The sequence below is a fragment of the Uloborus diversus genome, chromosome 6, assembly GCF_026930045.1.
Source record: "Uloborus diversus isolate 005 chromosome 6, Udiv.v.3.1, whole genome shotgun sequence".
Classification (NCBI taxonomy): Eukaryota; Metazoa; Arthropoda; class Arachnida; order Araneae; family Uloboridae; genus Uloborus; species Uloborus diversus.
This window is the reverse complement of record NC_072736.1, coordinates 130632266-130652293: the sequence shown is the minus strand read 5'-3', so window position 1 is coordinate 130652293 and position 20028 is coordinate 130632266. Positions and strand designations below refer to the sequence as shown.

Below are 20028 nucleotides of genomic sequence, written 5' to 3'. Positions count from 1 at the left end.
TATGAAGTACTAAATTACTTACATAATTTGAAATAATTATTCGAAAAGAGGGAAAAAATAATAATCTGAAACTGTAGCAATTTAAAAATACGTATGCGTATATTTATATTTATGTTTGCAAAGTAGTTTCCATTTTGTCTAATATGATTATGCAATTACGTATTTTCTCACTTAACACTTTCTCGACCTCGTTTGAAGTATGCCGGTTCGTACATAATTTCAACTTTGCTGAAGTCAGTTATTTTAATCGCACTGATTTTGAACATGCGAGAGAAAATAGTAACCAATAAGCAAGGTTTTAATTAAGAGAAAATTCTTAGGATTTTGTGAATAAGCAGTTGCGTTCAGAAAATGCTTAATTGTGTAAAGTTAATGTTCTCCGAACAAAAGTGGAATTCCAAGATTGCGTCACAAAGGTTTTTTTTTTTTTTTTTTTTTTTTGTACACATATTTTTACATTCAGCAAATTTTTGTAGGTTGAATGAAATGTTTGAGCATAAGTTCTTAAATGTGCTTTTATACGTTTAAACAGCAAAATAGTTAGGTTAAAAAAATGCTTTGTTTGCGTACCTAATTCCCTCGTCCTAAATTGGTTGCTATATTTAGGTCTAATGTATTTTCTCAAACTAGTTACCACATTTGAAAACGTTTGTAATAAACTTGAAAAACTGATAAATTTATTATTTTACACCCACATTTTCAAAGATTTCTGGATTCTATGCAGTCAATCAACAAAGCATTTCCTTCTTTAAACCAACACCAAATTAGTTTCGAAACTCAAGCTTTCGCACGCTCTTAAGCCACGCCCCATTTAGTAGGGGCTTTTCTTCCAATCAAATCGCATGAAACCAACGTGGGTGTGCCAAATAAGGCTGTGTAGACAAATATAAGGTCAACCCCTTACTTTTCTAAGTAGGATAGCAAAAATTCGGTAAACCGTGATTTCATCGCCATCAGCGAGCTTAACTGATGAAACAGTGTTGTCAACAAGCAGCTTGTTAGCAGCAGACAAAAGTAAATAACGACTTGTTTGTGCCTCGAACGTGACGATTGATCTTTCTTTCTTCCCTTGAAGTAAATATGAAGTTTTTGATATTGTTTTAGTTTATCAAATATGGCTGAAAAATGTTTTTACATCAACAGTACTGATTTTCTTTTTTTTTTTTTCAGTTTGATGGTACTTTTTGATATTTTTTGAGAACTGATCTTATTGTTGTACTGCAAATTTGATGAAAAAATGCAATGTTCTGTCTTTATGTACTCTAATTTTCAAAACAAATTACCAATTTGTTCCCTTTGAAAAAGCTCAGCTATCTTAACTATTTCACTTTTCCTCACATTCCCCTACAAGCAAGAACCAAAGGCAGAGAACACGTAAAAAGTGACCTCTAAAATCATTCCTATTTCATATTATTCATACATTTTTGCGTATGAAATATGCATGATTATATTATAGCATTACATTTCAAACCTTATCTTTTATTCATAAATATTTATCACTATTTGAAGCATGCCACAGCAACAGTTCCTGATATTCAAGTTTCTAAATAAGTACAACTAAAGCATTGCGTTTCATTGCACACATTGAATTTATGGATAAACTTGCTTTTCAAAATCAGAAACGACATTTTAAACATATTTCTGGATTCATTCCTATGTAGTCTGAATATATTTTACTGGAAAAGTGATGCTTGAAAATCCGTTAGTATAATGTGTCTGGAATAAGCTTTGATTTTGTTTCAGATGTATTTATTCACCTTTATGATGCATTTACTTGAAACAGCAAATGCGTTCAGAATTCTCGTGAAAGCATTTTATTGATTTTTTAAAAATCATGTTGTAGCTTTTGTATTTGAGCTTCTGATCCCACTTCCTTAAATGTGATTAAAATGATAAAATAAGTAAATTCTTTAGTGGTGATACAGAATTATTTTAGTGAATTTCAAACCATAGTTCGCATTTCAAAATTTTTTTCAGTTGTTTTCTGAACTTATTCAGTTTTTTTCAATAAAGATACAATGACTCTTATGTGCAAAATAAAAAAAAAAGTAAAGTAAAGGAAATAACTTGTGTGTAGTTAACTACTCTGTAAAAAAAGTCACTGATTATTTCTGTAAAATTATATATTCCGTCGCCATTTCACAGGTTTTCTCCAATTTTCTGTGAAAATTAAAATGTATTTTTAAAAAAGTTTCTTGAATTTCTACAAGTTGCTCAAATGTAGACTTCTCGCTGTTGTGAAAAATACATGTAGTTACTAGTTTAAAGATTAATTGAACGTATTTATTAAGTGTATCGGCTTCAGCTCGATTAAGGCCATTTCAGATTGACTTAGCTCCCAATGAGGGTGAATAAGTCTCTGGATTCCTCAGCTTTGCAAGATTGCAGGCGAGTGAGCTGCTTGGTACTTACTTGCAATTCTGTCTTATATTTGGTTATGGTTGTATTAATGCTTTTGGAGTTTTCTCGGTAAAACAGGACGGCGCCAAGCTATTACTTAAAACCTACCATTGCGCCCATATGCAAAATTTAAGGGGAGCTCAGATATTTTCCCCATGGTTTAACAGGATATTTTCCGCATAGAAACCGATTTCAGTATAGATTAGAGTTATTAAAATTTGACATTTTTAATAGCTTATTCTTTAATGGCTGGAAAAGAATTGTTTTTACATTTTTGCGAAGGAAAAAGTACTAAAATCAAGGAAGTTCTAATTTCTGAGTGGGGGCTGAAGCCCCCACTTGCCCCCTGTATGGAAACCTACTAAAGTTTCTTCTGAAGGTTCCAGAAACATGACTGGCTTTAACCGGGAAGATTTCTGTATTATTTAAAAAAATTAAAGGGTAATTTCAGGAAGTTTACTGACTTTTGCGGAAAGCGTTCCTGTATTTTGCAAAATATGTTACTTTCAGAAATTGAGCATATTAGCTGCCTATTATTTTCCAGAAACATTTCTAAATTGTTTTTACAGTGTAGGCAGCCTTATGGCTATGTATCGCGGTAACAACGCGCTAACTCCCGTACAACGCGATTCGACTTACGCGAAATGGCTATAACGCGAATTTTTCACGAGTATGGAATTTTAGAGCCAACGCGAATTTTTCGCCCACAACACGACTGTTTTTGGAAGGAAGTATCATTTTTGTTGTTGGCTACTAAATATTGATTTCGTGAATGTTATTACATTCACGAAATTTGTGAATTTTCTTTAATCATCACTGACAGCCAAAGTTCCCACAACAAACTAGTCTAGTGCGTCAAATAACCACTCAGTATCTTTTATTTATTTATTTTTTTTTTCATTCTAAATATAAAAGTTGATGAAATATAATGGCACCTTAGTGTCACCTTCACCTAAACTTTTTGAATATGGGAAGAAAAAGAAATGTTTTGATTAAAAAAAAAACTAAGATTCTCGAGATGCTTGAACAACTGCAAAACGTCGACGGTATAGCGCGACAATAAGTATGAGTGAATCTTCCATACTTACAATTAAAAGTCAAAACAAAAAGATATAAGTAAAAGTTCATAACTTAGTTTCAATATTGAAGTTTGCAGATAAGTCTAGTAATAAATATTATGAAAATTTAAGCTGCTCTTATATTGTGGATTAATAAAGAGCTCAGGAAGAGGAGATGTTGCCCCAAATTGAAACGTTATAAAGGCGAAGCAAACGTATGTAAAAATGTATTAGATAAGAATAACGATCTGATCATGGAGCATAAATCATCACTATCTTCATTTTTTATTTCTTAAATATAATTACTGTATCTACTGTACTATTATAGTGCATCATTTAAATTTTACTACATGCTGTGCGTACCGTGTTTTTTTTTATATTTTAAGTCTTTCAATCCCATTGGTCATTAATTTTGTTCATCTTAAAGTATTTCATTTTGAATAACAGTTTTTTTATTTTTTAAATGCAGGAAATGTTTAATCTTTGTGTAAAAAACTGTAGTGTATGGTTAAGGAATGCTTTAGAGCAGTTTGAGGGGGGTTTATAAGTGTCTAAAAGTACACTGTCGCAAAAAAAATATATGCACCCAGAAGAAATTGAGCTACACTCATGAAACTTGGTAGGCATGTAGTGTATAAGGAGATAAGAAGATGATTAAAAATTCAGAATAAAAGATAATTTTATTAAGCAGTTACAGCATGCTAAATGTTACAAATCAGTAAGTAGTAAAGCCACCTCTGGCAGCAATACAAGACGAAACACGACGTGGCCTCGAATCAATTAGGTCACTTATGATCCCCTGAATAAGATCATGCCATAATCTTAGCAACTGCGTCGCTGCTTTCCCTGTATCCAGCGATGGCTGCAGTTGCCTTCCCAGCATGTCGCAGACATGCTCTATTGGCGGAAGGTCTGGTGACCTGGCAGGCCATGGGAATACATCATATCCCTGAAGACGATGTTGAGAGAGTCGCGCAGTGTGTGGACGAGCATTGTCCTGCTGATAAATAGCACCTGGGCGTCTTGATAGCATGGGCAGAACAATCAGCTTTAAAATGCTGTCCACGTATCTACGAGTTGTCAAAGTGCCTTGGAGAACAATTACAGGTGATCGTGTGTCCTAAGAAATCGCTCCTTACACTGTCACACCTTGTGAAATGGCTGTATAACGCTCGACAACGAATGCCGGATCGTAGCGCTGGCTGGTGCGGCTCCACACACGTGTACGGTGATCATCAGCACTGAGACTGAATCGAGATTCCTCGCTGAATATCACACGCCTCCAGTCTGTTACACTCCAAGCTGCCCGAGGTCGGCAAAAATCCAGTTGACACTGCCTGTGATGTGGGGTCAGTGGCAAGCATCTTAATGGACGTCGGCTCTTTAAGCCAACTTCGGTCAGTCGTCTCCTAATGGTTTTCCTTGATACCACCGGATGCTTGGAAGGAGGTAAGTCGCGTTGAATCGATGCTAGCGACGTTGTCGGTGCCGACGTGGCCGCTCTTCTGATTGCGCGATGCTCGCGTTCATTTGTGTCCCTGGGACGCCCTGACCTTCCGCGGCGGTAGACTCTCCCTTCCGAGATCCACTGTTGCCAATACCAAGCAACTACCACATCACTCCGACCGAGGTGGCGGCCGATACTCCTGTTTGACCAACCTGCTTCTCTGAAGCCTATTATACGGTCCCTATCAAAATCCGTCAGCTGTTCGTATTGCCGCCGGTTACGTCTTAGAGGTATCTTAAGTCACAATACAGTCTACTGAAGTCAACAGATTCGATTGAATAGCCCTACGGCACAAGTACTCATTCTTTTAAACTCTCCCACCTGTGCAACTCACATGCTCATAGCGCGCTTAGCCTTGTTTCATTGGCGCTGAAATTTTAATCATTTGCATATCGGCCACCAAACTGCATTTGTGCCGAGTTTCGTGATTGTGGCTCTAATTCTTCTACGTGCATATACAGGGGCGGCATTTCAGCATTTCATTTGGGGGGTCGAGTTTCTTAAATATGTATTACCACAGTGCAGTTGAAAGCACACATTAGCTAACAGGAAGTGATCATAAAATAGGTTTAATATGAATAAAAATTAGTGTTTAGTAACAATTAAAAGTTTGACTCACTTTCTAATAAGTTATCAAACAAAACAATTCGATACTAAAGTTTTTATACCTTTCGGAAAAGTTTCAATGCGTGATTTTTGGAATTCGGGAGAGCAGGTAATCGTGTTACTAATCTATCAGTGCCTAGTGTCGTGCTGTTTTGTCAGTACATCTAAATAGAAATGTTTTTTTTTTTTTTTTTTTTTTGCCCATTGTGCTTCGAAAATAATTCTCTAACCTCTTAAAACATAAAAAAAAAACCTCTCTACTAGCTGAGCTGATTGGAATGGTTAAAAATTAATTGAAGTAACAAAGTTATTGTGTGAAAACACTTTTATATCTTGCTCTTCAAAGTCACACAGGAAACTTCAAAAACTGTGAAGGGCCTAATTTTTCATTAATGAATAATCTAGTCTCGTCGGCGCTCTCAGCTTCAATGAGATGTCAGCTGCCTCCAGCTTTGTTATTCACTATTCCAGACTGATGAGTCCATAACAAGGATGAAGCTGCAATCTCTGGATGTGATAACCGGTCTGTCAGTATATTGCTTGTAATTTTTCTTACCTCATGCTAAAATTTTTACTCATATTTGAAACATTTTATTTTTGGTTTTCAAAATCCAATCCAGATAATATAGAGCCAACCATACAAAAAAATAATTATCATCAAATCTTGTGTTAATTTCATTCGAAACTAAATTTATTACTTTATACAAAATATTAAAAAATCAATGTTTGACTTCACATCATTATGTGGATTTTGGGTCACTCTTTTTTTTTCTTCGCCTTTTTAAAATTGGCTAGAAGGAAGAATTTTTTCGAAAAGTTTCACGATTGATTGAAATATACATCTACGTAAAATGTATTTTCAGTTTCAATTGTTGATTGAACTATGGCAGTATGGTGCACAGATCAATTGTAGATTAAACTGTGGCTTGAATAGTCCGAAAATTAAGGGTAGCGGATTGAAGATGTTTTGATAGAGTAAAGCATTTTTCAAAAACTTTCCTCAATACAAACAAATTGAATAAAAATTCAAACAAAGTCATACATGCTAAAGTGCATGAATTTTTTCACCACTGAAAGAATCATTTTGCAATAATTCTTCTAGTCGTCAAATCACTGCTTTGAAGTTATAGAGAAACGTTTTTATGGTTTTAACTCTTGAAGACCATCTTGGGTCACTCCGAGATTGCATAATTATAGAGCCCAGTAAAAAGTATTTGTTGATACGTTTTCTTTATTCAATAATCACATGCATTTTTAAGAAGTTTCTAAGAAAGCATATAATGCATTGAGCAGCTCAAACGTGTTTCTAGCAGAAGAAAGCGATAAACGCTCATTAAATAAATATTCACTTAAAAATGAGCGTAAATGTAAATCTAAAATATAAAGGATATTTCTTGTGAAAACCATGTAGCCACACCACTTTGCACGATCCTCTCACATTGAAATACCATCATTACACTGGGAACACAAGTATGAAATATTTAGCCTGAATGAGGAAATGTCTTCTTTGGTTAAAATTAATATCAGTTTTCTATGTTCTGAAAAGGCCGGAAAATATTTCATGAATTTCTAAGTCATCATCCAAATAACGAAAAACACTTTTTCTAGTCTGGGAACATGTCGAGTTTCATCAGTTACTGAGAACCAGCGAGATTTTTTTTAATGAACATTGATTTCCGACTAACATAAATTGAATTCATCCATTTTCTATCATTCTGCTCGAAACTTTTGGGGGTGCGACTCTTGACCCCCCTATTTGCCGCCCCTATGCATATATTTGTTTGCGACAGAGTGTATTTGGTATGCTTTAAAAAAATTGTACGCATATATTTTTCCACAACGCGAAATTTCGACTTACGCGAGGAGTCTTGGAACGCATCCCTCGCGTAAGTCGGGACTCGGCTGTAGAGGTGAAAAAAAGGAAAAAAGGAAAGATATAATAAAGGGAAAAAAAAGGAAAAGAACGAAAGATAAGTTAGATTGCGCTTTATTCTTTCTGTATCGATGTTGGCAAAAAACAAAATTGATGTACAGATATTTGAGGCATTTGCTTTTATTGATGTCATCTTAAACGACAGTTTTCAATAATGTTGGTCTAAAAACTGTAGAAAAATATGTGTAACATTTTTTAGAAAGAATAAAGGCAGTCGGCGATTATATTTTACAGAATGTTAGTACTCTGTAGAATTTTAACATAAAACAAAATGCAAGAACTTTTCTCTTTGCTAATTGTAAAGTGACAGACTGTTTGCTGAAGGAAGTTTTTTTTTTTTTTTTTTAGTAGTTATAATGTTGTACAAAATGATTTTATGGTTACAGATAATGTTTCGTCTTCATGTTCTACTGTTGTATACTTTAAAAAGAATAACTTGTGCACGAACTTATTGTACTTTTTTGAAAGTTTCGTATTTCATGTAACGGCATCCAAAGTTATTTTTACAAAAAAAGAGGGGGCTGTCACAAATAAGAAATCTTCTGTGGGCAAAGAGGCTTGGTCTTAACAGTCCATACAAATCTGTATAACAACATACTAGGATTGAGAATATAGCTTAAAGTCAAAACTTCTTTCTGCTAGTGAACTAATCTCCTTTATGTATGTAACTCTTCCTGAAATTTCTTCAATTTTACATAGAAAACAGCTATTTTAAGTTTTTTCATCCTACTAGTAAAAGAGGTAAACTTATTTCTTTAAAAAGAATCTAACACGAAAAAAACTACCTTGAAATGTATATAAAAATTAAAACAATAATTCGTAAAATCTATCGTTATAAAAATAAAGAGAGAGAGAGAGAGAGAAAGAAATAGCGTGTGTAGAAGTTCAATGCCATAATTTTTAGCGAATTAAAAATTTAAACAATTTGCGAAATATTGCATTAAGTAGCAAATGAATCCAAAAGAGACAACAAGTTTTTTTTTTTTTCTTTTCAAAAAATAATTTGAGGTTTTTTATTGTTAATTTTAATAAGTTTAAAATTATTTTTCTAATTTTCTTCCAGGCTTTACCATTGCACCTCGAGTTGGAAGTTTCAAACGACGACAGTTTTCAAACTGTTCAGAAGAGGTTCTATCTATTTCAGTATGTATACTTTGTTTCCTCGTTTAGTTCCTTACTTACTTATGGGTACAAAAAAAAATTGTATGAACTATTTGCTGCTTTTGTGCTGTCCATTTATATTGTACTAGAAATGATGATTAAACAGATCAACAAAAATGCATTCTTTTGTTTGGCTCCGGAAATCTTGAAACCAATATTCCCTCTTTAATGTATAAAATGGTTTTATATGTGGAAGCTGATTTTTTCTATCAACTCTCTTTTATGAGATTCAGCCTTTTTAAATCCTGTTTTTTTTTTCTTATCATAGCAGTTTCAACTGATTGTGAGAAGCCATATTTTTTAATATAACCTTTTAAGTACGTCTTACTTATGCGATTAAGTTCTTTGTTTCTTGTTAAATGTAAAAAAAAAAAATGAAAGGCATACAGCAGAAAAAAGTGTACTAAGCATGCTGATTTATTCGTATCACTTACGTGTTGAGTGTTTCTGATGAATCGAACAGACAGAAAAAAGTGGATATCATTTGTTCTTGTGAATAATTAACTACGTACTCAAAAATTTCAAAACTAATTTGAAATAGCATACACCAGATTTACTAACTTCAAAGACTTGAAGTTAGGTTGACTAAGGTGTGTCACTAAAGTTATTCTTAAAAATTTTTTTAACCAATGTTTTAATAATAATTTAAAATGTTAAGGTAAAAATGCTACAGTCATATTAAAAGTCATATTTGTTTTCAGCAAATAAAATAAATATTAAATCAGTTCCACAAAATCCTACACTAGAATGTGTTTCCCTGTGTTGTCGCAAACGGTAGGAAAAAACTGCAAATTATGCAAGAAAAAAGGTTTTGTTATCTGAGTTTATAAAAGATGAATAATTGGGTAAATGCTCGTTCAGAAAAGATTGTTTTTTTTTTTTTTTTTTGGTATATACTACATATACTCATGGAAAATAACATACGCATGGTGTCCTAATTCTACATTAGCTACCAGTTTGTTTGGCTCTCTTGGCGCCCTTAAGAGGTTTTTCGCCTCTAGCTCAGTTACTTCGTATTCCAGGCTGATGAGTGCTAAAAAGCACGAAACTGCAATCCTCGGATGGAATGACTGAGCTGGAGATGCATTTTACACATTTCTGCCTTAGCCCTGGCTTAGGGTGGTAACTTACTGCAAAATGGAAATGCATTTGTGCTTTTATATTGTTTGGGGACGTAAAGGGCGAGGGGGGGGGGGGTCTCTTCGAAGGACCATTTTGTCCCTTGTATGTATGTTATTTTGAATGTACGTATGTGTGATATGTGTTTGTGTGTGTAATTAACCTTGATTACGACGATTTCACATCTGCCAGTTTTTAAAGTAAAGTTCCCAGAATTTTACTTTCAAAATTAAAAACCGCAATTGTGAAAAAAAATACACCCACTAGGGTCACCATTTTAGCGATGACGCTAGTAATGCGTAGGTAAAAACTAAACTCCTATGTTAAGGCAGAAAAGTCATAAAAAAAGAACAAAATATGAACTAAATAATATAAACATTTATGCATTCAAAAAAATACAATTCGCAAAAAACTATTTGTAACTCTTTCTCTTCCATCATCAGAAGTTTGCCCTAATATGCAAGCACTTAATAAACTACAGCAGCTGAAATGATGTCAAATTCTCTACATCTGCTTTAATTGCGATAAATATCACAATCGTCCATTTTTCTGTCTTTTTACAGGTGAAGTGTCACTCCGCCCTTCAAGGAGAGAACTCTCCTTTGTTCAGTCACCGATCCAAGTGCTGTTCCTTCGGCATCTACAATTCCAGCCATCACAACCAACCCTGCATCTTCACAGGTAGAGGCCAAATGTCCAAGCAAAGTCCAAGCGCAACTGGCCGTAAGAAATTTTAAGCTCTACTACTGTCTCTGAAATTAAAAATATGCAGTAAATGTGTGTTCAAAGTTTAGTGTGGAAAATAAAAGAAAATTAATGGTGAAACCATCCTATGTAAAAAATAAAGATAAATAAGTACTAATTAGCTCAAAATATAATATTAAATACCAAAATTTTCGCAAGCAAACAACAAAAGCAATTTCTGTTATTGATGTGCTTCCTATACAAACTTTAGATATGACAATTGTGTTTTATTGTGATTATAACCTCAACATTGTAACTATAAGCAAAATCGACCTTCATGCTAATGTTGCTAAAATTGTTATGATGGGGGGGGGGGGGGGAATGTGGGGCAAAGTGATATAATTAAGATAACTTACCTTAATTACAAAATGAGCAAATTGGACATTTCTTTCGAACATTACAGCATACAAAAAAAGAGCATGTGTATTGTATAATATAACTTGCATTGAAACGTTGTTTTTAATTTTTGACAGTGAATTTGTACCTTCAAAAAGAAGTGCACCCCCCTCCCTTTTTTTTTTTGTTGTGCAAAGTGAAAAATGAATTTTTCTCTCATGAAATATTTTCTGTTTGATTATTGAAAAGTTTATAAACTAGTGAACGTGTAATAAAATGAAATAATGAATAAATAAATAGATAATGAAACAATAAACGAAGAAACAAATCAATCAATTAATACTACTTTAGCCCTGGCTAATGGGCGGTAATTTACTGAATACAATCAATTAATGTTAGACAAAAAATAAATGAATGAATGAAATAGTGAATGATTAATAAAATAAGTTAATGAATGAGTATAAAATTGAATTATTAAGAGGGAATTTTAATGTTTCCAAACATAAATGAATACTTAAGTAACGTATTAAAACAATTTAAATGTTTTTAAATATAAATGAATGTGCTTTCTTCCTCATCCACTTTAGCTCGCATGCACTTGCTTACAAGACATTTAAAATGAAAAAAACTTAGTATTAAATAAAGAAATACTGCATCGAATATTAATAGGCCTCAATTAATGTTAAAAATATTAATAACAAGAACTATGTCATTTTATTAATAAGAAAAATAATTTTTGTCTTACAGCAAAATATTACAATACGAGTATTAATTTTTGAAAATTGCTTGCATTATCATGTGTTGTAGTATTTTCAAAGATAACTTTTTCCTGACTGGAATAGATTATATGAGGCAGTGAGAAGCAAAGGGATGTAAGTAGACATTTTCAAATTTTGAGTAAAACGCGTTTAAAATTATGTGGCTCGGTAGGCTTTTATTGATTTTTTTTTCTACATCATGCTGTATAGCAGCACCTACCAGGGCTATTAGTACTATATCTTGCCCCAAGGCAGAGGAGAGGTTCACCTACCATGTGTACTGGTTATCTCCAAATTTTTAATTTTGGCACTAACATCCCTTTGCTTCTCACTGCCTCATATGTAATAATGGTTAAAATATTACCAGATTGTTGGTGCTGAAGATAGAGTAAATATTCCATCACTTCACTTTGCCCTGCTATTTTACTTTGTCCCACATTCCCCTACTTATTTATGTGTAGCATCTTGCATATGTTCAGTGCCTAATTTTTGTGCATTTTCGTTGCACAGACAAAAGATGAGATATACATCGATAGAATTAAATTGCTTTAATTTTTAATGAACTGCTACCGATTTTCTTTGAAGTTCTTTAAAAAAATTCTTTTTAATTCAATTAATACTTAAAAAGAATATTTTGCAGTGAGGATTTACGTCTTTTTTACAGAATACGTTATTTAATTTTATTGTCTTAAAATTTAAAATACTTTATTTTCCGCTTTGCCCCATAAAAAAAAAGTGAAAGAAGTCCACTTTTTTTTTTTTTTTTTTGAAGACTCAAATTTACTGCCAAAAATTAAAAATACTGTTTCAACGCAAGTTTGATTTTAAAATACAATGTTTTTTTCTTTATATACTGTAATTTTCAAAACAAATTTCTGATTTGTTCATTTTGAAAAAACTCAGTCATTTTAACCATTTCACTTTGCCCCACATTCCCCTACTATTTTATTCTCAGTCTTTACTAATTCCTTTAAATTATTTTCTTGCATCTTTTCACTTACGGGAGAAAAAAAAACTCTAATTCTAATACCGTCCGTACAAATTTATGGAATACTTGCATAGCTGCAAAGTTGTAGCGACATTTAATTATTACTGCGTAGGGAAGGAAAAACTTAAGATGAAATTTGCCTGTTTTTTTTTTTTTTTTTTCAGAATTGGTGCTTGAAATCTTAAGATGAGATTTTTCAAATGCCTGATTAAAAAGGAATTTTGAAAAGAAAAAAAAGACGTTGAATTTGACCAAGGGAAAATGAAAGTTTAATCATTTTTGCCCTCCATTTCTCTCAGAAACGCCGTATTTTGATTAAAATTTGAGGAAAATAAGTAAATTTTATTTTTCAAATTTTAACGTTTCGCAATTTATATTCTCAATGTAACGATGTATTCAAAACTATATTAATATTCAGGAAACATATTTAGAAAATTAGGTCCAAAACTGAGGGTTTTGGAGTGATTATATTTTCTTCTTTTCAAACTGCAAGAAGTAAGTTCTTGTTTCGAAAATTTTTTCAAGTTTCATACTTTATACTTTTAAAAAACATTATAAAACTTTATACTTTTATTTTTTGATTTTAGAAAATAGTTGCACTCAGAAGCGCTTATTACAATACGCAGGAAATTTTTCTTAGTTTCAATTTCAAAACTTGTAGAGGTACTTTTAATTGCATTGAAGAAGAATTATTTTAGTGAGTAGATTCGAATATTAATACTGACTCTTTAGAAAGAAGCTTCGTTCTTTCCTTAAATCACTAGTGCATTAATTTTTTTCGAGGGTTCTAAGACGCTTTAAATTTTTTTATAATCTCTGAAAAAGTGTTTTAACCCCTTCAGACCTGGCGTCCGGTGTACCGGATATCAACTTTAAACAGCTGCGAATCATTTTCTAACTGATTAAATGACTTGATTTTTTTTTTCTTTTTTGGTAGTTGATTCTTTGCGTTCTGCCCATTATTATCTGTGAAAGGATTTTTCGCTTCGGGATTGACAACACTAACGTACAGGGATTGGGAGGTAGAGAGGGGCTCATTTTTCCAACCATGGATTTTCATCGCTAATGCGAGGTTTTTCTTCTGATTTTTTTTTTAAACATCATTTATTAATCAATTTAAATACTTATTATTATGTTTTATTATTGTTTCGAGAACATTTTACGATGAAGTTTGTTTGATATTTTATCGTTTTTTTATCTGAAAGATTAGTTTCAAAAATATAAGTCCGGAACATTGGATGTATCATAACTATCTTAGTTTTTTACCTAAAAGCTTGAAATTTTGTCAACAACTCTTTACCATAATACACAGTTTACAAATTATAAACATTTTGGTTCATTATTCCGACTGAAGAGTTAAATTTGGTTTGTGTCAATTGAACGAGATTTGTCATTACTATACTGTTTGGAGAAAAATCGCACAGAATCGTTCCATTCTTTAAACAAGTATACTTATTTTATTGAACTATTCTTTTACTTAAATACTAATGTTAAATTACGTTTTACTTACAAAAATCTTTTTTAACGTTCTTTAAAATGATAAAATCAAGGCAATCTTCGAAATTTTAGAGACGTTAAATCAATTACTCTGCAACTCATGCTTGCATTAAAACATTATTACGGCAATAAATGATCATTTTCAACGCGCGTTTCGTAAAGAAAATCATTTACAAAATCTTTAACTCATTTCTAGTTTTTTTTCCATTTAAATAAAAGCCTAAAGGCTGAAAAGCTTGAAAAGAGCTTTTTAAATTTTAATTGGTTATCAACTAAAACAAAATGTTAATTTCTCTCACTGTCAAAAAGCTGAAGAAAACAATTAATACACCATGAGAACAAACGATTGATTTTGAGCAATGTGTATAATTGGCATTGTCTCGAGAATTAGCATTAAAAACACAATTTTACTTCATTTCCATGGTTAAAAAAAAGGCGTTGTATAGTTTTTTCAATGTAAAATGCTCTTGTAAAAGACAGTCTATTAGTCCAGCGTTCGGAAGCTACGTTTTCAAAAAAGTTTACTTTTGCAGCCTTTATTCTCCAGTCTTGAAAAAATTTGGAAACTTTTTTTATATGACAGATAAAATTTTTTCTTCTGTTCCTTTAGTTAAGAAAAACTTGTGAAACCTGTAAACTTTTGAAATATGCTGTTCTTGTACATAACATTTTTTTTACATCATTTTTATTGGTTACTTTTGCATGAACTAGCATCCTAATTCATTATTTTTCACAGAAGCATCCACGCACTTGTCAGTAGGATACGAGCTACTATCTTGCTTGGGTTCCAATCTCCGTCTTCAGTGCGAGTTGAATGTCACGTGTAACGACCGCGTCCAATGGCGACGGATCTTGGATGACCGTACATTCGAAGGCCACGCCCTCCAGCTACGAAATGTACACCAGCAAGATAGTGGTACTTATCAGTGTGAAGTGGTGGACCGCCACGGGAGGATGAAAGTGAAAAGAGAAGTCACTCTCACAGTTCAATGTAAGTTCATAACGGAAATAAGATTAACTCAAAGGTTTTTAAAAATTCCGTTTAATAATCAACCGCCTGATATTATTTAGAGCAACATTCACTCAATAAACAAGAAATTGCTACTCCCTTACATTAACAGCGCATTGCTTGAAGATTCTTCCTTAAACGACATACATTTTTCAAAGTTTTAACGGGATTTACATTGAACTTTTTTAGTAATGACGAAGGTACACAGGAGAGCCCATTACTTATTTTTTTAAGGGGAAAATTCCCAATTTACCTAAATCCAAATCCTACCGAATGATAAAATACTAGAATATACACATACCACGTCTTATGAGAAGAGACGACCATTGAAGCAGTCGATCTAACGCTCTATTTCTTTACTTGCTCATTAGGTGGCGACACTTAAGATATTTATAACTGATTTTTCAGATGCACCATCTGTTGGGTAACTTGATTACTAGAAGATTGCCTGCTTTATTGATACCGATGAGACATTAGAAGTCACTAAGAAACATGCAATATTTTCTCCAAATTTGCTCAATTGCAAGAAAATGTTAGGGATAAAAAAAATTTTGGGCGATTGCAGTGACCACCTTTTAGGGCGTACCTACAAACAGATCCCAGCTTCGAAACGCAAAAACTCTACTTAAAACTTAGCCAAAAGGCGTCAAAAGCAGGTTATTTGCATGCACATTGCACATACTTTATACAGCAGCTATGGTGCATTGAAAATGAACAGATATGTGTTTAACAAAAGGTTCTACCACGACTTACCATGAGACTATCCCAAATTCCCCAAGCTTCTTAACGAACGGGGGTTTGCATGAATTAGGGTAAAAATAATGTTGTGGATTTCCAACTGAGTTTAACAAAGCTATATTTATGTTTTTGCCGTTTTCAGAATAATAACAAACTGCACCATTTTGTGTGAGAACGCCGGTGCCTTATGGGTGCAGAAACATCAGAAATTTTGAAACTGTGGCCGTTATAGAAGATTCTATGTGTGAAGGGTGTAATGATATAGGTGTTAATGGGTCAAACAATTCTTTATTCCAAGGCTTAAGGCTTTGAATCTTGATTTTGATGAACAACACACGGTCAATTCTAGTAAAATGAGGTGTTCCATAAATATCTAAAACTCAATTAGGTGAAAGAACGTTCATTAACTATTTTGATTTTCAATTTGGATTGGGTTTTTTTCCTCGTCAAATAAGAGTTCTTCATATCTTCTCCTAGTTCCTCCCATCATCACAGTGCCAAACAAGCCATCCTCCGAGCAAGAAGGCCATCTGGAATGTTCAAGTGAAGCGGTGCCAAGAGCTACCATCAAGTGGTACAAAGGCTCAATGCTCCTGCATCCGACTTCCCTGAGTTACTCCATCTCGTCCGAGTCCTCCCATTGCACAACCCGATCCATTCTCTTCTTCAACAGTTCTTCCCTGATTGGACAAGGTGCGGCGATGTTCGAGAACTACACTTGTGTTGCTGAGAATGACCATGGTTCGTCATCGGCAACCATGCTTTTCGAAGGTAACTCTTTACAGCACGATGCATCCAAGTGTTTAATGAAAATTTCTTGAAGAAAATTTGATAACGTAACTATCGCCAGAAAACACTGCACTGTAAAAAAAAAATGTGTTTGGTTTCCAGTATTAATGGGTGTAATGGTACAAGAATTCTGAAGTGTGGCATCATTCTTTTAAAAATCCAAATTGTTGGAGAAACCTTGTACTATGGTTTCAGTAGAACTCAACGCGCATGCGAAAAGGTCAGAATCAGCGCAGAGCAGGTGAACTCTTATTAGCTCAAAGAAAACCACCCCTGGCAGTCGAGTGGTAAAAGCGGCCTTTCTGTAAGATTCGCGTCGCGTGTTCGAACCCAACTGCGGTCATTTCCTCTCCTAGTGCTAGATCTTGTTTGTGTATTTAAATAAATAAATGATTGGTGTATATTGGTTAATTAAAAAGCATAAACTTGATAAATCGTTCAAGAAAGTCAGATTAAAGCTTAATTTTTACTAATGTGCAATCTTGCAAGCAATTTCTCTGTACAGAAAATACTGGTGAAACCTTGCGCTGAAATAAGTGAGGCGTTATTCTTAAAGCTTTAGTTATGCTATTGTTACATTACCATGGTGTAACCTTCCGCAAGCGATTTATAACTTTACACCTGATCTCAAGCTGATGCGCCGGCTCGTACATATAGGGGCCATAGTTTGAAGAATCCTGATACTTGTAATGCAAAACGTCGCCCAGAAACTTTGCCCTTCAGTTTTCAACTCCAAAAAATTGTTACATTTTAAAAACAAGAAATTCTACTGTGCAAATTATGTCAAACATGTATTCTTAACATTTAAAGCTTATTTCTAAAAAAAAAAAAAAAAACATGACTCTCTCATCTGATAAAAAAGATGCGTGAAAAAAAAAATCTTTACTAATAATAAAGCTGAAAGTCTCTCTGTCTGGATCTCTCTCTGTCATTATCTCTGTGACGCGCATAGCGCCTTAGACCGTTCGGCCGATTTTCATGAAATTTGGTACAAAATTAGTTTGTAGCATGGGAGTTTGCACCTCGAAGCGATTTTTCGAAAATTCGATTTTGTTCTTTTTCTGTTCAAATTTTTTAAGAACATTTTACGGAGAAAATTATCACAACGTGAGACGAGTAAATTACGAAATTATAACGCGGAACCGTAACATGGGCAAGCAAATGAACATAGTACATTGGCGAGAAATTCATCATCCATTATTTGTACACTTGCGAACCAAATGACCTTTTAATTTTCTACTACGGGCAAAGCCGCGCGGCTATCACTAGTAATAAATAAATAAACGAACAAATATTTTAGTGGCCTCTTTTAAACAATACTGCTAATAAATGTTTCCATATATTTTTCTTTAAATTACTTTCAAAAAATAATAAATACATAAAATTAAATCACAAAAAATACAAAAAATTCACTTTAAGATAAGTACATTTCATTCTTTCTGTTATAAAATAAAGCACTCCGAATTTCCTTTCATTTGCGTTGCCAAAACTTAAAGTAAATAAAAAAAATATAGGGGAATGTGGTGCAAAGTGAAATGGTGAGTTATTTACTCAGCTTTTACCTAGTACCTTCTATGAATTTGAAGAAAACATTTTCTGCACTAACCCCCCCCCCCCCCCCACGTGTGCCTATCTCGTATCTATCTTTCGCCATATTTATCTATCAATCTCTCGTAAGAGTAAAAATCTTCGATTCTTTCAACATTTTTGCACCGCTAAATAAAGTCTAACTCACTACAATTTACGTAGGGGAATGTGAGGCAAAGTGAAATGGTGAAATATTTACTCTGCTTTTAGCGCCACCTGTCTAGTAATATTTTAACTATGTAGTTTTCACAAACACAACCTTCTCTAAATATATTGCAATTACAATTCTAATTGATAATAAGGTAAGAACAATGTTGCTTACCTAGATTGTGTTTGCTAAGGTAGTAACACATGTAATCTATTGTAGTCTAGAAAAAATTCCCTCTGAAAATCAAAACATATGATAATACTAGCAATTTTCAAAATTTGATACTCAAATTGTAATATTTTGTTCTAAGTCAAAAATAATTTTGATATCAAATGATAAAGTTTTTGTTATTAACATTTTAAACATTTATTGGGACCTTCTAACATTCGGTTCAGTAATTATCTGGTTAATATTTGACTTATTTGTAATTTTAATATCTTTCACAATTAGTCAAGTTTATGCAGGACAAAGTGAATGGGGCAAAGTGAAATAATTCATTTCGTTTACTCATTCAATCCTTTACTAAATCATTTACACTGATTCATTTATTAACTAATTTATTTTCATTCCTTCGCGTAATAATTCACTTATTGATTCATTTTTTCACTTATTTTCTTATTCATGGATCTCTGTGACGCGCATAGCACCAAGACCGTTCGGCCGATTTTCATGAAATTTGGCACACAGTTAATTTGTAGCATGGAGTGTGCACCTCAAAGCGATTTTTCGAAAATTCAATGTGGTTCTCTTTCTATTCCAATTTTAAGAACAAAACTATCATAAGATAGACGAGTAAATTTCGAAATTATCATAACGTGGAACCGTAACATGGGCACAAGCCAATTGGCGAGATACGATATTATCATAACGTGGAACCGTAACAACTTTGCCCCACATACCCCTACTTTAGAAAGTAAAGAAATAGACAGTAAAAAGTTTTTTTAAGTAAATCAATAATAAAATCGTCTGCACGCTTCTTTCTGTTACCATACATAGATAAAAATAGTAAAATATGTTCAATTCGTTTACTTTCAGCATTCCTAGATGATGTGACTTTAGAAGAAGTACCGGAAGAAAAACGACGCTTCAACGTCACTGGCTTCATCGTGGGCATGCTCCCACCCCTCTTCATCTCCTTTTATATCATCGTGAAATTAGGATATCGTTCCAGATACGCCGAAGAAAGGGGCGAAGATGATGGCTTTCGAGAGGAACCCTTCTTCATAAGTTACTGAAAATGAAAAATTCATATCATCCTGTGAAAAAATCTGAAATGTTTTTGGACCTGCCTCACAATGCATGATTTTATAAAGAGTCATTTAAATAATCACGTGAGACAAAAATAACTATTTTTTCCAGTGTGCTCAAGCGACGGATTTTTATTTTTTTTGAGGGGCGGGGGGGGGGGGGTTGTAACAGCTGATGACGTAATAGATCAAGTTTTTCGTCATACGATACCTGCGATTGAGGGAAAAGTCTAATGTGTCTATTCATTTGACATTAAGAACGCCACTCAGAGTCAGGGCCGTCCCGAACTTAAATTTTTGGTTGGCAGAAAGATTCAATTTGACGAATTAAACTCTAAATTTCGCCAAATGATGATAATTTTGCCGAATGGAACTCTAAATTTCGCAAAATGATGATAATTTT

The 20028-nt window shown here is 33.4% G+C and overlaps 1 protein-coding gene across 1 annotated transcript; it reads left to right on the top strand.

The window, feature by feature from the left end:
• The first annotated feature begins 4870 nt into the window (after positions 1 to 4870).
• Positions 4871 to 19618, top strand: LOC129224982 (igLON family member 5-like). Its single transcript, XM_054859529.1, has 4 exons — positions 4871 to 4907; positions 14844 to 15098; positions 16332 to 16625; positions 19414 to 19618. The coding sequence occupies exons 1-4, from the start codon at positions 4871 to 4873 to the stop codon at positions 19611 to 19613; spliced, it is 786 nt and encodes a 261-aa protein (XP_054715504.1). The 3' UTR covers positions 19614 to 19618.
• Positions 19619 to 20028: the final 410 nt, after the last annotated feature.

What these genes read in the sequence shown, in the direction of transcription:
- LOC129224982 (XM_054859529.1), top strand. Translation starts at nt 4,871, where the DNA reads ATGGTTTTCCTTGATACCACCGGATGCTTGGAAGGAG. An exon ending in CACCGGATGCTTGGAAGGAG is followed by an intron (nt 4,908 to 14,843) that starts GTAAGTCGCGTT and finishes TATTTTTCACAG; the next exon opens with AAGCATCCACGCACTTGTCA. An exon ending in GGCAACCATGCTTTTCGAAG is followed by an intron (nt 16,626 to 19,413) that starts GTAACTCTTTAC and finishes GTTTACTTTCAG; the next exon opens with CATTCCTAGATGATGTGACT.